The sequence below is a fragment of the Vidua macroura genome, chromosome 5 (assembly GCF_024509145.1).
Source record: "Vidua macroura isolate BioBank_ID:100142 chromosome 5, ASM2450914v1, whole genome shotgun sequence".
Taxonomy (NCBI): Eukaryota; Metazoa; Chordata; class Aves; order Passeriformes; family Viduidae; genus Vidua; species Vidua macroura.
In genome coordinates this window covers 1,422,733-1,444,185 of record NC_071575.1, presented here as the reverse complement: position 1 = coordinate 1,444,185, position 21,453 = coordinate 1,422,733, and the positions used below count along the sequence as shown (strand labels likewise).

General features: G+C 42.9%; 1 protein-coding gene across 5 annotated transcripts in view; it reads left to right on the top strand.

Moving 5' to 3' along the window:
• The first annotated feature begins 436 nt into the window (after window positions 1–436).
• The window catches only part of LMO3 (LIM domain only 3), a 61,846-nt gene continuing 40,829 nt past the window's right edge, over window positions 437–21,453 (top strand). The window contains exons 1-3 of one of the 5 annotated variants that reach the window (XM_053978619.1): window positions 437–548; window positions 1,578–1,860; window positions 9,430–9,643. In XM_053978619.1, the coding sequence (XP_053834594.1) occupies window positions 9,438–9,643 (206 nt within the window). In that variant the 5' untranslated portion in view covers window positions 437–548; window positions 1,578–1,860; window positions 9,430–9,437. Of the gene's footprint in view, window positions 549–1,091; window positions 1,110–1,391; window positions 1,861–2,865; window positions 2,999–9,429; window positions 9,644–21,453 lie in introns of those variants that run through there. The other 4 variants (XM_053978618.1, XM_053978620.1, XM_053978621.1 and 1 more) reach the window with 4 other exon arrangements.

The following is a 21,453-nucleotide window of genomic DNA, read 5'->3' as shown; positions in this document are numbered from 1 at the left end:
GGCAAGAGATTCAGGAATTGTTCATTGCACAGTATGCTTGTTACAGGAACCTTTAAATATGTATATTTATATATATTAAGGAAAAAAAAAAAAAAAAGAGAAGAGCTTAGAATGGGGGGGGGGGAGGTGGAGGAACCTGTCCTAAACATATACATTTCTGAGGTTGCTTTGATTTTTATTAGAGCTGCTGGATTATAGGAGGGAGGGGTGTAGATGGAAGGGCACTTCAATGCTTTTAAATCTTTCTTGGGTCTTGAAAGACTTCTATAATATGAGTGTCATTCAAATTTAGGGTATATTGTAAGCTGACATCTTTCAAAGCTTTGTGGAAATCTAGCGTGGTGCTTCTAATAGCAGACAACAGATATTCACTTTGAAGTCTGAAAACTGTATTCACAAATTCTTAATCTGGTCTTTCTCCAACTGCAGATGGCTCTTAGAGGAAGATGCTTTGGATTTTTTCAACTTTATTTACAGTAGGCTAGGCTCAACATCTTTATTATAAAACACGAAGAAACAGTCATCTGTGAGCGTGACTGAGTATCAAAGTATGCTCTGCCTCTCGTGTGTTTGCGTGTCTGTCTGTCTGTCTTGTGGTCAGGGGTGTCCAGCACCTCTAACAACCCCCATGTCTATTATCTTTTCCCCCTCCAACACTAGGTAGAGGATAAGGATCCGTCTTCAGCTCCTGGGACGAGGATGCTGCGGGGTGGGGGGCAATGGCTTGGCTTCCTTCAGCATTCAGCTTCAAAAGTGCAGGGAGGGGGTGGCACGGCCGGGGACCGTGCCGGGGAGCAGGAAACTTTCACACCGGAGTTTCCACTGCTTTCTGAGCAGCTCAGATCTAGCACGGAGAGAGGCAGAGTTTTCACCTTCAGGGATTTTTCTCATTACTCATTAATAGAGAGAGATGTGTATCTTGCCCCCCCCCCCTCCTTTTTTTTTTTTTTTTTTTTTTTTTTCTTTTTGCGTGGGCAACTTCTGGTTTTGTTTAAGCCAAGTATTTTGGGAGGAGTGCTGGCGGGTGGGGGGCTCGACGCTGCCCTGGCTGCCCGGGTGTGCTCCCGGAGCACTCTCTGGGAAGGTGATCCCGAGCCGCTTCGGCAGAGGTCACTTGTGTGTGCGTGTGTGTGTGTGTCCCTGGTGTTTGTGTCTAGCATATGCATGTGGTTTTGCTGACTGCACTTGCAGGCTTGTAAATTTTCACCATGGGAAATTACCAACAAAGCCCAATCTGTCTCCTGGCTGCTTTGCACTTTCCGAGGGCGGCTGTACTTGAGCGAGCTGCAGAACGAGAGAGAAAGCGAGAGGGAGAGAGAGAAAGGGGGAGTTGGGAGGGGGGAGGGGGGAGAGGAAGGGTGGGTGGGTGGGTGGAGGGGGAGAGAGGTAAATAGCCTTAAATCGGAAGGGAGCTGCTTCTCTGTGGTCTTCCACAAGAGCTGCCTGGGCTCCGCTGGCTCAGTAATAACTGAGTGACCTTTTCTTTTGCTGTATTATGTCTGGCTGGTAAGGGATTGCATTTTGCAGCTGATAAAGCCCTGACTTCATTCAACTCGGCTCCTCACACGCTGCTTTAGGTAAGTTGTCTTCAGCCAGGACGGAGACAGACAGCCTTGGACTGCAAGATACTAAAAGGAGGACACCTGTAGCTCGGATGCGGTCAACACAATTACTTGGCGGATCCTTGAGGACCTCATTATTTTAAACTTAAAGAATAGCGATCTCCCTCCCCATCTCTCCCACCCCCTCTTTATTTTTTTCCCCAAACAATGCTTCTTTTTGACCTTTTCCAAGGAGAAGAGCTACAAAGCAGCCACTGTGCTTATTGAACTGCCTCCCCTGTATCGCTTAATTGAGAAGGTAAGTGAGGCAACTGTGTACATAAGCTTTGGGTCATTTGTGTATGTGTGCCTGCATCACTCTCTCTCTCTCCTTCTCTCTCTCTCTCTCTCCCTCTCTGAGTCATAAGCCGGGGCTGCAATACACACACACACATCTCTGCACTGCAACTTTCACTCGAGCTGCAGCTCTGCTGAGACTGTTTTGTTTAAATCATGTGAGGCTTCATTATTTTTATGATGAGACATGAAATACATGCAAGCAGAGGATGCTGAGCGAAACCCATCCGACTGTATGTCTCGAGAAATAGCAGGCAAAGTTAACAATGAATTGCAGCCCCACCACTACCCCCCTCCCCGTTATTATTGTTATTATTATTCTTGCTTCTTCCAGAGCTTCTCGAAACATGCTCTCAATTATCAAGGGAGTCGGTTAATTTCCCACTCCCCGGCTTTAATCCACAAGCCTCCCCGTACAGCAGTTTAATTTGCAGCTGGTTCGGCGCAGGGTTAACCCTTTGGGCAGAGCGGAGGCAGCAGCGGGGCGGGGAGCCCGGGGGGCGGCAGGGCAGGGAGGCGCTCGGGCTGCGGGCTCCGGGCGCCGCGTCCTCCCTCTCCCGGAGCGGCGAGAGGGAAGGGCAGGCAGGCTGGCGCTGGGCAGCGGTACTTCTTCTGTCCGCCAGCATTTCTCTTTCCTCCTTTTTTTTTTTTATTTTATTTTTTTTTTTTTTTATTTCCTTCCCTCTTCTCCCCCCGCTTCTCCCTTCCTAGCGGGCGCGATACGGTATGCTAACGCCGCATGTGACAGTTTAATCAAACCCATTTGTTACAACAAAGCTAAGAGACCGCTGGGATTATAGGCTTACGGCAGAGTTAGGGGAGCATGTGGCTTGGTCGCTCGCCACCGCCGCGCGGGGCCGGCGGCTCGGGGTGTGCCGTCCCCCCATCCATCCCCATCCCCATCCCCATCCATCTCCACATCCACATCCACATCCCCGGCCCCGCCGCCCCCCGCCCCCGCTGCGGCGCGCCGCGCTCCCGCTCACTTGACCCGCGCCGAGGCGGCACTCGCTACTTTTGCCGGGATTTGGTGCTTCAATGAGAAGGAGCTCTCCAGGCGCCCGTAAATCAACTCATGCAGAAAAGGGAGAAAAGTTTTGGTAAGGCGGCGGTGCGCTCCCGGGGGGGGGAGGCGGGGGGCTCCTCCTTCCTCTTCCATCCTCGCCGCGCTGCCGCGGGCAGCGGCTGTGCCGGCGTGTGCCCTGGGGACAGCCCTGTAGGACCGCTCCTAAAACCCACGCGTTTTGCTCGGTGCAAACATCGCGACGTGCTGGCCCCGACGCCTCCCTCTCCCCATCCTTGTGATGCTCGCAAAGGAATTGGCATAAAAGGCTTGAGCGTCTAACTCCGAAAAGGGATTCTTTGTTGTGGAGTATATGTTTCTTATTTTATTATTTTTTTTATTATTATTATTATTATTATTTTGCATGTGAGCTGCATCAAAATTGAACTCAGTCTTGCAAATCTCTTGTTGGCCTTTGCCAAGCACTAGCACTTTGCTGCCATGGTAACTGTAATTAAACTGATAAGAGTGGAAAAATGTCAGTATCTCTGAGCCTTGCAGCTGCATTGGAGAAAAAGGGAATCAAATTGGTTCCCAGCACCACTGCTCTGAAAAAGGAGGGGGGGAGAGTGGTGGGGGGGTCTGGGGGAGAGAGATGGGGGGGACACGCCAGGGGTAGGAACATAGCTCAGCAGCTCCAGTCCCTGAGATCTGGGCACATCTATTTGCTGTGCTGTCCCTTAGGGGGCTACAGCCTGCAGGGATGCTCTGGGCCAGTGAACAGAGAGAAACAAGCTTTTAGGCCCAATCTAGCTTTCAAAAAGAGAAGGGGAAAGAAGAAGAGAAATCTTTTGTTTGGTGTCTCTTGGCAATCGACTAGCCATGTTGGCCAAATTCTTTTAATCTGTATCACTGCTCCCAGCTGTGGGACTGCATTCCCATTTTTATTTTTGCCTAGCCTCTTTTCCTTTTTCTTTTTCATCCCCTCCTTACCAACCCATATCCTTTATTTAGAAAGGAAAAAAAAAAAAATCAAAAATAATAAAGAAAAAAAAAACAGGTTCTTCTGTAGGAGAAGGGGCAGGAGGTGAAGTCTAGTTATATACCATGGAAAATTAACTCAAAAGTATACAGGAGAGGCTATATTCAGAGTGCTGAAATCCTTACTTTTATTTTTAAAAAAACCCCCGAGTGTTATGGAGTTGCGGTTACTTTGTTGTGTTAACTACAGAAGCTGAGACTGTGCGGATGAATGGCACAGAACAAGAGAGCATAATGGAGGCAATCAACCGTTAGGCTGGTTCACAATGCAATCCAGGCAATTAAAAGCTCACCAGAGTTTAAATGAAATGGTTCCACTTATTTCTGTGCACCACACTGCACAGGCTATTATTTATGTCTCTTTTTTTAATTATGATTTCCCTTAAACTGTCAAATAACTCAGAATAGCAGGGTCTCGGAGGCAATAAGAATTTTCCACAGAACAATTTACATGCCAATCTAAAACTAGTTACGACTCCTGATGTGCTACATATGAGTTCTGAAATGTTTCTTAGCTTCTGAAACCACAACTTTTTTTTTTTTTTTTTTTTTTCCCGAGTCTGTGTGTGCTGCCCTGAATTACTGGAGCTCTGAATGCTTTTAGGATGAAGCTATAAAGTGGGAAAGCACCAGAAAAGTATTCTTTCTGTCTTTTCCTAGACCCTTAGCTCTCTTGTTGACTGCATGTTGTCTGTCAGTTTGCTTATAAAGACTGATGCACTCAAAACTCAATTTGTTCCAAACTGATTTTTCAATTTTTTTTTTTTTTCTTAAGTAGAGGCAAGTTTGCCCTTTTGTGCTGTTTGTGCTGCTCTCTTTGGTGGAACTGTGTGCATGCTTCTGAAAAAGGGGGGGAAGAGTGGTCTTTAAAAGTTTGTAAGAGATCCAGTGCATAATAGAACTCTTCCTCCCAAGGACTGCCTGTACCACAAACAGGAACTGAGTTCTGAGTGTCTCACACCACGCTCAGCACCATCGGGGACTAATCCCGCTTACAGATGCTTCTAAATCACTAACACAATATAGTTCATTACCTCAAATCCCCATTCCCCTTGATTTTTGAGAAGGGTGATGATTTGAGTGAGATGGATTTTTGCTTCTCTGCCTTCCCTGGGAGCCTAATTTAGCTTTTTCCAGCAACCATTCCTCTTTATCCTGAAATCATAGTTACAAATCAGTTGACAGTGTTTCATCACACGATAATAACAATAAACAGGGAGGGGAGTCAATTGCATCGAAGTTATTTGGGGAGATCGAGAGAAATCTGAAAACCTGCAAGTCGGGTTTTCAAGTTCTCCCTTCAAAAATCCTGAAGGGGGTGAGTGGTGATGAAGAAGTCTTATTCCTGCCACAGCTCTGCAGTTTGTGTGCAGTATCCTGGGGACTGGGGGTGGAGGGAGGGAGGGAGCGCAGGGAAGGATAGAGGAAGCCCTTGAAAGCATATTGGGGTGAAATAAAAAGGGTTTGTTTGACAGTGACAGACTAGGCACTGAAATTCCTCACTTCTGAGAACAGATCTGCTCTGTGATGCAGAGCATGGGTAGAACTCTGCAGAACTGAAGGGAAGGCTGGGTTTGATTTTTCTTTTTTTTTTTTTTTTTTTTCCACAGCCTGGGTGTAGCACTTAGGGAATTATGTGATGTTTTGAAAGTGCTCCATAAGCTCTGCTTTCCTGGGGGAAGGGGAGAGGAAGGCAGCCAGGCAGCAGTGCTGTGCACTGCCACCTGATATTTCAGCAAGGAGCAGTTTGGATGGGTTTGTGGGTGCTGTCAGCCTCTGAAAAGGCCCTTCCCATGTCCTAGGGAATAAATGAGTAGTTAAACTGCAGCCTGTGAAAAGCTGGCTGACAGTAAGCTGCAAGGTATTCTTATTGCCAAATTAATGGAGAGCTAAAAATACACAAGCATGTATCTGAAAAGTGCAGCTGCATTGGAGGGAGATCTTATGGGAATGTTAAAGGGGAGAGAGATGGTCTGTGAGGTGATCTGCATTAGAGTGGCTCATACAAATACAGGAAAAAAAAAAAGCAGTAAAATGTTCTGTTGTCAAAATTAAGGGATTTAAAGAGGGCGTGTGAAGAAAAGGACATTTTCAAATTCGGAGATATGTCAAACACTTCTTGACTTTGTTTAGAACCCTTCTGCACTACCGAAAAAGCATAACTTTTTTTTTTTTTTTTTTTTTTTTTTTTAACAATGAAGCAGTAGTTTGGCAAAATTGAAATAATAAAATAGAACCAGCTTCATTGCATGTAAAGTGAGAACAGATCAGATCTATCAGAGGAGAAAAGCATTCCTTCCCTCCAAAAGCTGCTGCAGATAGAATCCCTAATCTGAAGATGCTGCCAGTGGGGTGTCAGCAGCATCTTCTCTCTCTGCCTCAGGAAAACAGATGTGCAGGGTGGCAAATACTCCTTCCATGGGGTGTTTGCCCCTTTGCAGTTGTCCCTACAAGAAGGTTTTGGGCTGAGCAGTGTGAATGACAGGGCTCTGCCTACTTTCCTCATGTAGTAAGTATCTCAAAAGCTGTGCAGGCTATGTGCAAGCTGCAGTTCTATTTGTAATACAATAACCTCATGTTTGCAGCATATACCTCGGGAATTATCAGGCTTGATTACTGCAATCTGCTCAGCCATTCACTAGTTTGGCCGTGTTTCTGTGGCATCTTGTTCCCTTCAGACAGCTCAGGACAGTAGATCAGCCTGGATCAGAGACTGCCAGCCTCCACTCTCTAACCCGCTTCCTTATCAGGCGATGAAATTTTTACATTAAGATTTTTTTCGTTAAAGCCTTTAACTGTGTTAGCTCCTAGTTTATTCTGGTTTCCCTCGAGCTAAAGATTAAAGTCCTAGAACAGCCCTTCGTGCTTCTAAACTTTTTTTTTTTTTTTTTTTTTAACTGAGTTACAAGAAGTTTATACAAACTTTGGCTGATTTTAAGCATTTGTCCTCTACATGGCCAAAGAGAAGGTCTGGGGATAAGCCTGTTGTTGGCACCTAGTGGATATTTACACTCTACTGTGATAAGCAACATTACAGATAAAGGCTTTTCCACCAAGTGATGTTATTAGAGTTTCAGCAGGAGTTCCCTTTACAGTCTGGTACAGGTTCCTTACCAAAAATCTCTGATATTTTCACTGCTTTGAGTCGTTTATTTGTAGCCACGTTACTTTGCTGTTTCATGGATGTCCCCTGGATTCAGGGGAGTCAGCTGTCAATTGGAAATGCTGTAAAGGCTCAGCCTTTGTCTCATGGTCCTTTCTCAAGAGGAAATGTGTGTGTTCATTCCCAGATCTGCCACAGACTGTGGAGCCCAGTGCAGGTCACTGGATCTCATCCTCTCCCTGGGGAATGAGAGGCAGATCTTAGGAGTCTCCACGTGGTGAGGAGCTATGAGCATCAGCTGGGGAGTGATGGGAGGGACAGCACCGACAAGTTTTGTACTGGCTGATAGAAAAACACAGACCTTACACTTCTGTCATGAGATTTAGATGCTGTGCAGCAGCACTGCCGGGGTACTTTGGGGTGCCTGCTAGCAGAACTGCCTGCACACCCCTGAACAGCTCCTCCACCAGATAAAAGTATCACCCCGAGCTGTGTGATAGGCTGCATTGCAACGGGAGGGGCGAGGCTGCTGTTGCAATCAGAATTATTATTTCTAATTCAGCCATCAGCTTTGCAGGTGGGACTTAGCTTGGGAACACTGGAAAGTCACTTAACTGGCCATGCACTCCACGTAAATCCCATGTGTTCTACACACACCTGCGTGGAGCTCCCTGGGATGCCTCAGCCTGCTGTTTTTGCAGCCCCAACATCCATAAAGGCACGTTCTACCATTGCTTCAAAGGTTACACTGGTTTTCCTGTTTTTCTTACAAGGGATTTCAAAAAAGCAAACACGAACCAAACCAAACAACCCCCAACTCCTCTGTGCTCTAGCTCCCTGAGCCTGCCTGTGTGTGGTGGTGTGTTACAGCACCAGCCAAGGTCTGCTGATAGAAGCTGGCACTGCCAAGCTTTCTTAACTCCAGGTAGTAGAGCGTTCATGGTGAGGGGCTCTTGGATTTGCTCCTCTTTGCTATGAGACTCTGTTCAACCTTTCCCAATCTCTGGATGATAATAATAGGGTTCCAAACCCCAAAGGTTGGAGTAGGATTTGGTTGTTGGCAACAGCATTCGTTCCCCATCTTGAATCTCCCCAGATCTTGACAAATTCTCATTGCAATATCCAGACACGCTCTAGTGAGTGGCATCTTTTTGAAGTCACACCACTGGCTTTAAAGCAGTGAGGTACCCCCCTACTGAGCAGCGTGTCGGGTCTTCCCTTCCCTCCTGTCCCTGTGTGATGTCCACCAAAACATCCACGGGGCTACTATTTTGCTTATCCTAAGAGGTAACTGCGAGGGAATTAGTCTGAGTGTGCTGGGGTGGCAGTTGGTGCGGGGAGACCAGTCTGTGAGCACTTTGGGGCAGGGACCTCTCCCCATTTACCGTAAAGCTGAGGGCAATTGATTTTTGAATGGATCCCTGGAAGCTGGCTGTGTTGCTCTGAGTAATATCGCTCAGCTGTGTTCCCCTTTTCGCTGGTTCTGTCCATTAAACAGCGTTTCAGGTGTTTGAATGGTTTTTTAAATGCTCTCAGCTATCACATCAAAAGGTGTATATATACTTAATGGACACTACTGCGCTCCTTGTCCTGAAGTAGCTGTTGGCTAAAACTGGGATTGGAAAGCAGGGCAGCATTTTTGGTTTTTCTTTACAAACTAGAACCTCTCTGACCTTGTGCAGATTATTTTAAGTCAGATTTTTTCAGGAGGTCTTTCCACTGCGTTGCTGCTACTGAAGTCTTTGGAAATCTCATCATTCATATGTCTAAAAAGAACGAAAATATTAAAAAACAAAACGCCCTCTTGCCAGCACCAAAATTTCTATGTCAAATCTCTCAGAAACTCTTGCTTTGTGCCTCTAAAAACTCAAATCTTTTCTTCTTTAAAAACTGAAGTTCTTTTATATTTTATAAATATAGTGCAAATAAGTCCAAATGTGTGGATTGAAGTATGTTTTCCATATAGCTATCCTGTTTATTTAAATTTTGGGTTGCTAAGTATTGGAGATGTGGTGTTTATTTAAATTTTGCATTGTTAAATATTGGATACTGTGGCTGAAACTGGATGACTTTTCAACGGGACTGTTTTAATATTTCGTGTTATTTTTTTTTAATCTCATTTATTTTCAGCAAAGAGACCAGGTAAATGAGGTGTTAAAGAGAAGCTGTGGAACTTAGAGCAGTGGAAGTTTCTCAAATTTATCTTAGCCTTGTTTTCAGCTCGCTGTGGACTGACTAGGTTATTTTATCCTACCTACACCATTGACTTTTAAATGAACTGGATGTGGCGGGGGGAGCAGCGAGGTGGAGGAAGAAAAGGGCAAGAGTTTTTGTACTTGAGAGAATATCTATTTTCAGTCTTCTCTTGTCTTACTGTATTTCAGGTATACAAATGCTCTCAGTCCAGCCAGACACCAAGCCGAAAGGTTGTGCTGGCTGCAACCGTAAGATTAAAGACCGATATCTTCTAAAGGCCCTGGACAAATATTGGCATGAAGACTGCCTGAAATGTGCCTGCTGTGACTGTCGCCTGGGGGAGGTGGGCTCTACCTTGTACACCAAAGCCAACCTTATCCTTTGCCGCAGAGACTATCTGAGGTAGGTCACGGCCTTCTTCCGCTCGCTGACAAGTTTGGGAAATCTGTTCAGCCCTTCCTACAGAGCTGCTCTCACACAGGCAGGGCTGCAAGGCTGAGTATTTGAGGAGATGAGGAAGCAAACACTGAAATATGGAGATTGAATTAAAATCTGAGTCAAAAAGCGCACGCAAGCAGGTCGTGGAGGCGGCTGCCAGATTTCTGATGCTGATTCTGGTGTAGAGGAGAGTAATTCCCCCCTGCTTCCCACAGCACCGTGCTCCTGGGGAGGTGGTGGTCTCCTGCTCCCCCTCCTCCTCCTGGCAGCACAGTGGTGGCCAGGTGTCGCAGCCTGAAACCAGCTGTGTGGTTTTCACCCAGCTCCAGGGCAGGCTTGGAACCCTGCAGGGGAGGAACGTTTCACCCACCTTCGCCTTTGTCCTCTTAGTTTGCCAAGGGATTTCGTTTGTGGCACTGGAGCTTTATGAAGGTTGGCACTCAGCTCTTGGAAGCTGCACCAGGATAGCCAACTGACTTCCCCATTTTTAATAACCATGAGCCTGAGCTCCAACTCACTCTGCTCCTGGTTTCAGTTGGTGGCCCAGGTGGGATGCTGGCTAACCTGTGGCCACTTGCTAGAGGTAGCAAATCAGCGCCTTTTTTTATCTTTTCTATCTTCTTGTTTGCTTGTTCTCAAAACTATTTGAGGAATAACTCGTAGCAAAGTACTGGTGGGCAGCACCAGGATAGTTTATCTACACATTGTGTGTCAATAGGGCTGCTTTGCAGGACAGTTTAACTGGGAACTTTAGTGTCCCTGGGCTCTCAATAGTAAACAGAGAGAAAAGGCTCCTCTGGGGTGATTCTGAGCACCTATTTCCTACAGTAACACCTTTCCTCCATTCCCTGTGGAGGGGGTCCAATGAGAATAGCTGCTCCAGGCTAAGGGGAACTTCTGGGAATATTTCCCCTGCCCCTTTTAGTGAAGCCTTTTCCCTTTAAAGGGGCATCGAAGTCGCTAATACATTGGGGAAAAATTAAAATTCTTTTTGAATGCGTTAACTTCCAAGTTCCACTTAAGTACAAGTACCAAATAGGAGGTTCCCACACACTGATCAGTTCCCAAGTTATACACCATGAGTAGGTAGGAACAGGAATCAGGACTAAAGCACTGACAACTATCAGTGCTCCGGCTCTCCACGTAACCGCCTCTAGGAAAAAAGAGTGGGACAAAAACCTCCACAAACGCACTGTGCATCTGTTGAGCTGGGGCTGAAAGGCAGATCAGGTTCTTCAGATGGGTTTAGGCTACTTAATGGTAAAAGTATTCTGCTACCTATTAAAGCTCTGAACTGAACCCGAGACAGAGTGCTGGGAATTCGGCACAGAGGCTGCATCTTAAACCCGCTGTGTTAAAGCTGCCAAAGTAGTAGGTAACAAAACCTCACTTTTAAAAGCTGTCGGAACAGAAGGGAATTGTTGTACATGAACTTAGGTCGCTTGTGGTCTTTAGGTGATTGTGTGTAGAGAGGGGTTGAAAAAGGTTTTGGTGCGGGGAAGTAACATCCCAATTTTTAAAACCCATTTTAATAATCTTTATAAAACTAATGCCTGCAGGAGCGAGAGAGCTGCTACGGCTGTTTCATCTGAGATCCAAATTTACTGGAGACTTTGAGCTTACTGAGTCTCCCAAGTGCTAGTGCAGCAGATCTAATGTTTTGAAATCAAATGTTTAAAATCAAAACCAGAAATGATGTGGTAGCAAAGATATGAGCAAAGCGTTTCCCCAGCACAGATGCATTCACACACGCTCTTGCACTCTGGTCTTTGAGGGTTTAACAGCAGTAAATATTTTGCTAACAGATTGTTAAAACTCATACTAAGTGATTCAGAGAAAGGAGATTTGTTGTTGTTGTTTGTCATGATTACATTCAAACTGGTGTTTCATTTATTTCTTCATACATAGCACCTTTTGCATGTGAAGCCAGCATATATGAGAAATCCTATAACTGGTTTTAAGATGTTTCTGATTTTTGTCTCTGGATTTATTGAGTCTTAATGAAACTATTTCGTTGTGATTTTTTTTTTTTTTTTGGGTGATATTTGAGAGTGCACAGATTTAAACTTGGTATTTACACTAAACTTCAGACTGATGCACTTAAGGTAATTGCAGATAGTCATTTGCCTCATTGCATCTTATCTACTTAGTTATGCAGTGAACCTATAAAAGTGATCTTTTTAGTGCTAATGTACAGACTAGTTAAATTTTCTCTAGCTTTGTAGTCAAATAAGCTTTCACATTTAGCAACCCACTTGATATGAATTTCAGGAACAAATCACATCGTACTAATGATCACATTAGAGTTCGATTGTGGTTTCAAACTATCTTCTTAGGTTTTTTTCTTTTTAACCATAAAGGGAGCCTTCGCTGTGTATAAAACTGTTCTAGCTTCCTATTAATTTATGTGGTGCCCTCTAGAGGCTATGTGGCTTGAACGATACCATAAAGAGTAAAATTGCTTATTAACTTGTCTCTCAGTGTTCATTATGCCTTTCAATAATAAGACAGGCATTCTACAGATGCTACAAGCAATCATGCAGCCAGTTTGGGTGCTTTAGCATTCATGTTTAAGTTCGTAAATGGTGTGACTGTGTCTTTGCCTGTTTGTGAAAATACTTCCAGTATCCTTCATTTAGAGATGCCTGCCAAAAAAGCTACACCCTCCCTCAGCCCTGATGCACGCTCTCGTGCTGCAGTTGAGCCCTGAGGTCTCCACTTTGAGCTCCTTACAAATGCTCTGCGTCTTCAGAACTCCAAAACTTGCTTTGCTTTAGCTGCCTCCTTTGGTAAAATTAGTTAATTATACTACATTAAAACCTTTTCCTCCAGATCGGGAGGGATTGAGGGAACGGAAGGAATCTTTGATGAAGTAAGGAGCTTGGAAGCTGCTGCGGGTGCGGGAGGCTTTGCCCTGGAATCTGATTGATGTAGGGCGCTCCGGCGGCTCCCGAGGTGGCGTGCGGCACCGGGGCGCCGGGCTGGCCGGAGCCAGCTCCGTTCTCTTAACGAGGGTGGGAGCTGACTTGAGCAAAGAAAGGGCTCAGCGTTAGAAATAACACACTCCCCGAAAATGATATGCAGAGTATAATTCCCCTGCAGGCTTCTGTCTTCTGCTTATACACTCCTGGGTTAGAAAGTGAAGACTTAATTTGAGGAACTCTAGGTTTACGCCAATATTTCAAGTCCGTTTATAGTAAGTGAAATATGCAAGAACTTTTTTTTTTTTTTTTCCTGCCCTTCTTTTCCTCCAGAGCTGTACGGTGACATCTTAATGCATCAGCCTATCCTGCTCTGTCCTCTCTTCTGACTGGCAGCGTGTCCATTTAGAAGCACAATATTCCCTTTGAAATCTGTCATTACTGCCATTAATGACCAGTCATTATGTTAACAGCCCTTGGGCTGTTAACATGTCAAACTGGTTGTTAACTGGAATGTTATTACTTATTTAAACCGCAGGTATGAGTTGTGTGAAATGTGCTTTGGTTGCACGTTCTGGGCTGCTTCTGCTCGAAACAAGAGGGAAACAGCAGAGCGTTTGCCTTTGGGGTGCCAAGGGATTTGCTTTCTGTTCCATCTGCTCATTTGATTTCTGTATATTTGTGAGGTTCTCCTAGCCCTGGGCAGCCTCCTAATTTCAGGTGCAACTGTGTGCAATCCCTTCTCTTAGCCTTGCCTGCAAATGGGCAGCCGTGGATGTTTCCAGATGCACGGTAACGCCTGCTGCACGTTTGAGATTAATATCTGGCCCCTAGAAGTGTAAAATAAAAGACCGACAATTACATGTAACTCAGTTGTATTAAATAATGAGCTTCCTCGGATGCAGCAGAAATATGAAAGTACAGCTGTGCTAAGCTAGTTGCAATGTAGGTCAATCACCCTTTTCACTTAGGTTTTTAACTACGCAAACCCCGCTGAGCGACCAATGACTACAAAGTGCTGTTTCATTCCTATTTAATTTTGGCAGCATTTTACTGAAGAGCAGGCATTCATGCAGCTAAATTATCTTTGCCGTTTCTGGTTTTAACTCCAGCTCCATGACACTAAATGTTGGAGTGCATATCTCTTAGTAAACACAAAGAATATGGTTTCTGATATATATTTTTTTTTTTCCCAAATCCACCACTTAACATGGAAATTGAATTAGAACTTTTATTACTTTTTGCATCATTTCCCTAGCCAGGCAAGCAAGATCATAAGAAAAGGATTAACAAAACTAATATATTGGGGTGGAATTTTTGCCCTTAAACACATCTAGAACCTTACTGAGAATGGGGAGGAGGATGACAGAAGGTCTATCCTCTCCCTCCACCCTTTCCCCTCCACCTCAGTATTGATACTGTTTGTAAATATACAGCAAACTTTAAAAGTACCACTGAAGAGCTATGAAAATTAGTAGATCACCAGAGCACATTGGGTTTTTTCCTCTTCCCCCACTTGCTGGTTGAAAGACCTGAGAAAAGCCAAGTCTCTAAAACTGGACATTGGAGAAGATCTTATAAATAATGAGACTTGACCACAGAAAGAAGTGTTCAACCAGAAGCATTATAAAGATGCTGCCTCTGTAAAATATTTAGCTTCAGAGCAGTTCGAAAAGAGAAGAATTTAGGAAGCAGCTTTTCCCTGTACAACTGCTCGCACTCTAAAGGCAATTATTATTTTAAAAAATTATTGTGTAGGAGTGCTTAGAAAGACTTAAAATGTCTTGTGGCCTGGTGCTGATTAGCAGATCCCATTCCTCTCCCATGTCACGGGCAGTATTGCAAACACCCAAGATATCAGCTTGCTTAAATGCATGTATAAATACTCTGTGTGGATATTTTCATGAGTAGTGGGTTATAAATTTTTTCAAAATGCCTCCTCAACATGTTTCTTGCCCGGCTTGATTAAATAAGGGTAGACCTTTAAAGATTTAAGCACTCTGGGTTTTCAGGAATATTGAGGCATTTATGGAAGTGAGGCTTTAGAAGTCCACTTTCTTCACTAAAGCTTTTAGAACTGAACTCTTATGTACACACTAATATCCTTGTTGCAATGCATTAAATCATTCAAGGGACTAGTAGTTTGCAGGAATATGCCCTAAAAATATTTTAAAATACTTTTTAAAATGGTAGGTGTGGCAATCCACTTGTTCTAATTTTGCTGTGTGCGATTAAAGTTCTTCTAAATTTACATAAATGGTATCATTTAGTGTGTCTTGGAAAGAGGAAAAAAAGAGGCAAGAATACTCTCTCTTCCACTAATTGCCAAAGGTTTTGAAAACCTCCAAACACCTTAACAGTTGTTGAAAGGGATAAGGAGAGTGATGCACACACGCACAATTAATCCCCCCAACTTGCAAAGAATAATGCCTTTGATTTAGTTACACTCTGGCTAGTTTAGCTTGTTCTTTCTTTAGCTCATCTGTGATAGCTTTTAATAAGAAACATTCAATTAAGCTGTTAAAATTGGTGTTTAAGTCATGTTGAAATGCTGTGAAATGTGTGTACTCAAGTTTGATGCTCTTCAGTAGTTCCATGTGTTTCCCCATATCTGCTGGTATTTTTTCTTCAGAGCTGCCAAATTTTTTAATAATTGTGTTATTTTTAGTGGCTTAAAATACACAGTTTAATTTTCAAGAATGTGAATCTTCCCTCTTATAGGGCTTCTTGAAAACCAGACGCTTCTCGCGTGTTGTCAAAATACCTCATTAATCCCCTGGAAACGTTCAAAGAATTTCAGGAGACTTTTCAGATGAAAGTACCGTGCCTCTTAAAGCCTGTCCTACAGCTCTTCATTACAGCACTACAGTGCCGTGTATTTTGATGGAAAATTATTTTACTACAAAGGTTTTGCCAATACAGAGCAGCTCAGAAAAGCTTAATAAAAGCAGTGATTTTGGGGAAGCCGGAGTAATTCTGCAGTGCCAGAGGATGGGATAATGTTCCTGGCAAAAGAACAACAATTCTGTAGTTCTGCTTAGTGTTTCCTGTAACCTCTTATAAAAGAAATGTGACTTTCTCGTTTTCATCCTTGCTATTTTCTTTTTTTTCCTCTCAGATTTGACTTTGTGACCAGTACTTCTCATGAAATATCTTTAAAATAATATCCATAATAAAGTTATTGACTTCAGGAATAAATATTGTCAACTACATTGTGACATGGGATTTGATATCCAAGGTTTAACTGGCAAATTTCTGAATTCTTTGACCAGAAGCTTATGTGAAACAAAGCATCTGTGCATAATGTAGTAGAATTATATTTAGTTCAAATAGCCTAACACAGAGATGCCTTTAAAAAGTTCTGATTTCTGCTGTATATCTGTTCCTTAAAAAAACTATACATTTCTATTTTTTTTTTTATTTGTTTGAAATTTTAATTAATTGTTGGGGACATTTTACACTGAAGACTGAAAAAAACCCCTCAAGTCTCTGCCATGTAATTAAAAGGTCTATTACTGAATTTTGTTACCTACTATTTACTGTATTTTTCAAGTCTTCCAGAAAAGATACAGCATTTCTTTCTGGATATGGATGTTTGAACAACACGTAAAAATCAAAATGGGTTAGCATTGTAACACTCTTCTTTAGCCCTCCTGAGTTTAGAAATTGCTTTCTTTTTTAACTTCTCACTGAAGTTAATTATATTCATGATGGATTTGGAAACCAAAACACACAGCATGCAACTTACAGTTTCCAAATGAAACTGGTCTTAACTATAGCAGTCCTTAAGAATCTGTATTTTGGGAATACCTTATTAAATGCATTATTTTTTGATGGCTAATTTCCCAATAGATTCCTTGGTATGCTAATGGGTGACTTTTTAATAAATCCACGTATAAGCTATATATTTGGGGCAGTTTTGGTCGAAATATTCTGGAATTTTGGAAGTTTTTCAGGTGCAAATGTCTGAAGCAATGAGTCTAACTTCTCAAAAAGCTTTGCTTGCTCCACACCTCCTTCCCTGGAATGTACTTCTGGTGCTGTTCCTTTACATCTTCCTGAAGCTGCTTCTTGCTTATCCTGAATCAACTGGCCTTTCAACACCTGGGTCTCATTGCATCTCATTGGGACATTTAAAAATGGTAGATCCTTCATTTAAAAGAGTAAAAAGGATGGCCAAGTTATCTCTAGAACCATGCATCTTTCTTAGCTGTATGTATGAATCTATCCCATTCTATATAAATCTTTCAAATCATACATAAATCTCTGTGTATCTGCTTGGTGTGATACATGCACATAAAAACCACGGGGGAATTCTGCATCCCACATCCTTCAGGTGCTTGTGTGATGATCGTGGTCTCATCTTCTCTAAACCAGTTAAGGCTGAGTTTAAATGAGAGCTGATAGTTGATGATTTTGACAGTCCCGTGGCAATTTGGCACGGTCAGTTGCAGGCTTAATCTAGACACGTGCTAAAATGCTGTGATGGAGTGGCAGGATAAGGGATCCACAATCCAGTCCCTCTCCCCACTTGCCATCAGAACTGTGGCTACCAGCAGCTGGAGAGCATTTGGCACCTATTTTTCAAAGAGCACACTGATCCCAATTATTTAACTGCAAGATGTTTTCCTTTGGGATTACAGTGAACCCTGTTGATCTATTTCATAGCAAAACACAGCACAGGGAAATTTTCATGAGCAGAAAATCACCAATTTTATAAAGAGCAGAGTGTCTCTGGAATGATGTTCCTTGGGACATTCTCCTGCAGGTCTTGAGTGAAGTGGCATTCTGTAATAGTGGAATTTAAACGTTTTCATATTTTCGTTTGCAAAAATGATAATATCTCATGTTGGCACATAGCAGATGAAAGTGATAATTGCACAACATGTAAAGATAAAATATTTTGGGGGTGGGAGGTAAGAACAGAGAATATTATGCATGTTATTGTATCTTTTTTAGAGTTTTGAAGTGGGGTGGTGAGAGTGAGAATGTCAAATTGTACATTTGAATATAATGTAATTGACATATTGGACTAATTAAGGAAACACTATCTTACACCAGGTAGCAAATGCACCCTTGCTCTTGCATTGCTGCTATCACACCTTTGTTTTTAACAAAGCTCAAACTTGATGTACAGAAATAATCACTTCTCTCTTGATAGTCTTACATATATTTTGATATAATGTTCAAAATGTTCCAAAGGCTTGAGAACCCAAGCTGATTTTTGTTCATGGCAAGTGTCCAAGCCATAAAGTTTTAGCTTAGTGGGTAGTGTTTATTATATTGATCTACCATGAGATAAAATAAATATTATTTTATTCTCTTTCATAATATTATTTCTTTGCGGATGCTTTCAAGATAAATATGTATTAAAATTGATGCAAATAGTTTTAGTAATTACCCACTTCTGTAAATATGGTCACTCTAAGAAACAGAATTTAATATTCTTTATCAAATTCTAACAATAGCTCAAGTAACAATCACTGAACTTGGTTTTGTCTTTTAGATACATTTTAAGGAAGGATTTCTAGGTAGAGATAGTTCAAACCAGTTACAGGCTGCAGATTAGGGATGGAAATTGCAATCATTGTGAAATATTTTCTTATCTTTTGTCACTATGATTGTTTCTACATAAATCTTGAGGGTTTTTTTCTGAAGTTGGGACTGAGCTCAGTTCAGAGCTACTGCTCTTTCTCAAAAACTGTACTAAAAAGCAAGATTTTAAGACAATAGAAAACTTAAAAACTCATTTTCCCATAAAAAACAGACTTCATTTCTCCCTTTCTAATTTGTGTTAAACAAATTTTACACAGAATTCAGAATTTTCTAGGATCTGATGTTTGGATTCACAAAAAAAAAACACCTTTTCAAGTCTTTATAAGCCTAATGTGTCTCTCTGCCTTATACAAAGTGTTAAGAAGGAGGAGGGCAGTTGCAATAACAAGCTGCTCTGCACTAGTTTTTGCTGGCTTCCTTGCTTAATCTGTAATCTGATACATTTAAGAATGCTCTATACCAAAATAACATTAAATCTAATCCTGCAAACATGTCCTACATGCTTGACTTGGTGTAGCCTGAATAATCCTATTGAAAGGTATAGGGCCTATTAATTTAGAAACACGCCTCAGCAGAGCCAAATCTTTACAAGTAGAGTGGCTTTGCCTGCAAACCCATCTCGAATTGCTGAGTCCTTGTTCCTTGTGTGCTGCTGACAAACCTCCCTGGCCCAGGGAATGCTCAGGGCTCTCCTCCTGGCCAGGCACCTTGGTGCCTTGTCTGGGAATGCCAGTCAAAGTTCTGACACCTGTGACAACCTGGCCCTGTTTGCCTCTGACAGGAAGGGTGGTTATTTGTATGCTAACCCTACATACCACTGCCCCAGATCACACTGCTGGGGAATGATTTAATGCTCCAAGTCTAGGCTTGGCTCTACGACCCATGGGCTCTGCTCTCCACAGCTTTCCTGGGAAGCAGCAGTTGGAGGTGAGACAAAACTTTACCACAAAGCCCTGAGGCTTTGTGCTGATGCTCGTGAACCTTGGGTTCTCGATTCACTTTCTCTTCATGCTCCAAAATTGCACTAATGAGCATGTGCTGTGTACTTAGCAGCTTTAGGCTTCTAGAAGAATATGTTCATTTTTATTAAGATGCTGCATTCATACTATTTTATGCTCCATATTGTAATAAAAAATATTAAAATCCAACGTGACACTGAATACTTATAACAGGGCCACTAAAAAGTAAATTAAAATGTATTCTTTCTGCTCAGAACATCACTTACTAAAACAATCTTAAAACCTGGAGGAAATGCTGCACACACTGCAGCAAATGTGCTGGTTTTAATGAGCCTGGCTGCTCTGTGAAGTTAGCCAAGAGCACTTCCCCCAGCACCTCCTCACCTAATTCAGTCATAATGCGGAGTGAATTGCTGGGGAGGGAGTCAGAGAGCAAAACAAAGAGCACACATCCAGCGCTGGGTGTCTTCTGTGCTCTTCTGAGGCCTTTCACGGCGACCCCTGATGGGTCCCAGGCAGGCTCCCAATTACTCTCTGTCCCCAGGTGCAGCACAGCCCCAGCGTTTTCCCGTAACAGCATCTTTCTTTATTCTCCCTGCTCCTCCTAGGTTCTCACCTGATAATTACAGGTAAAACATACAAGTGTGTTTTGTAAGAGCACCCCTGAAATACGTGGGGTGGGTGGTAACAATTCAACAATTTGGCCATGGGATAATTCCAAGCACAGCCTCTCCCTGCTGTGGTGAGCGGGTGCTTGCTTTCATCCACCTCTTTTCCCTCCTTGCACAAATATACCTCCTCTGCTACAAGATCCCTGAGGTTTACTCAGGTATATATTTGCAAAATTTACTGTAATTTGCCAGATTATCAGTCTTGATAGGTATGCACTGTGTCTGAACAAATAACTCCAGCATTAACTATCCTGAGTAATCTTGTTATTAATCACATCATCTCACTATGGTGGCAGATTTTCTTCATGACCTGTTGAAAAAGTAATTTTTGTCTATTTTATATATGTGCTTGTAAAAATATATGTGTAAGGTTATTTTAGCGGACAAGCAACCACTTTATAATCCTGTCTGATTTAACCACCAAAAATCCTTTGCTTCTCAGACCCAGCTCTTTCTCCTCATCCTTCTGGTTTTAAGGTGTGCTTTTTGAAAAAGTTAGTTCTTGCCACCAACTCCCACGTGCCTCCTGTTTGGGTTATTTGTGCAATACTGTCAATATTATATAACAAGTATACTGTTGCTTTTAGCAGGGCATGAAATGCTGGTATAGGGGACAAGTATTTCTTATCCACTCCCTCTCTTCCTCCCTCCCGGAAAAAAAAGAAAAAAAGAAAAAAAAAAAACTGGAATGAGAAGGAAACAGATTTACAAAATGATTGCAAGCATGTTAAGTTTCCCAGAAAAAAATCTTGCCTGAGTGGAAAGATGTGAATTTTTGTCACTGTAAGCCCGGAAACCACTATCCCTGCAAGGCACTCAGGAACTAACCCTCTCCCCCCCAAATTTTGAATAACTGTTTTATCCATGCTTTTAAGCCCTGGTTCTTTGGCTCCTTAAGCTCTAGCTGAGCTCTTGTGAAACCAATCCTGGCCTAGACCTGGTGTGTTTGCTGAGAAAAGGCACTGGAGAGCATCCTTCCATCGCCCCTGTGCTGCAGGAGCTGCCTGCAGGGCTTTGCTGTCCAGACTGGGTGCTGACACCCAGAGATGGCATCTTCCTGACAGGAGGAGCTCAGCAGATACGAGCAGAGGTTTTGCTGTCTCCTTCTTGGTTTGCTCCAATTAAAAAAAAAAAAAAAAAAAATCCAATTTTTTAATTCGTCCTCACTGCCGAGCTGCTCGCTGAAGGCAGGAGTGCTGATGGGTGGAGGATACATGCGAAGTTCTGCCCCTGATGATCCCCCCCGTCCCTTCTTCCTGCTGCTGTGCACAAGGGGGAGGAGTAGGCACAGCTCTGCTGTTTATAGGAAGAAACAAGAGAAGTGGAAGGGCTAACAGCTGCTTTCCCCGAAATTTCAGAATGCTGAAAATGACAGATGCGTCATGCCAGCGTAAGTGACCGTCCTTCCTCATCACCAGAATTTGGGAGGAAAAATTATTAAATTGCAAATTTAGGAAAACTTGTCAAGAGGAGACAACATCAGTTGTCTTTAGATGGGACCCCTGCTTTCTGTTCCTAAAACTAAATGCAGCCACCAAGACGTCTGCATCTGGACAGATCACTCTTCCGTAGACTTGTACTCCTGCTGTCAGTTTTCCATCCTCTGCTCGAAATGAGCACCAGCAAACTGGGCAACTCCCCACTTCTTAGCCATTGGGAAAGAGTGA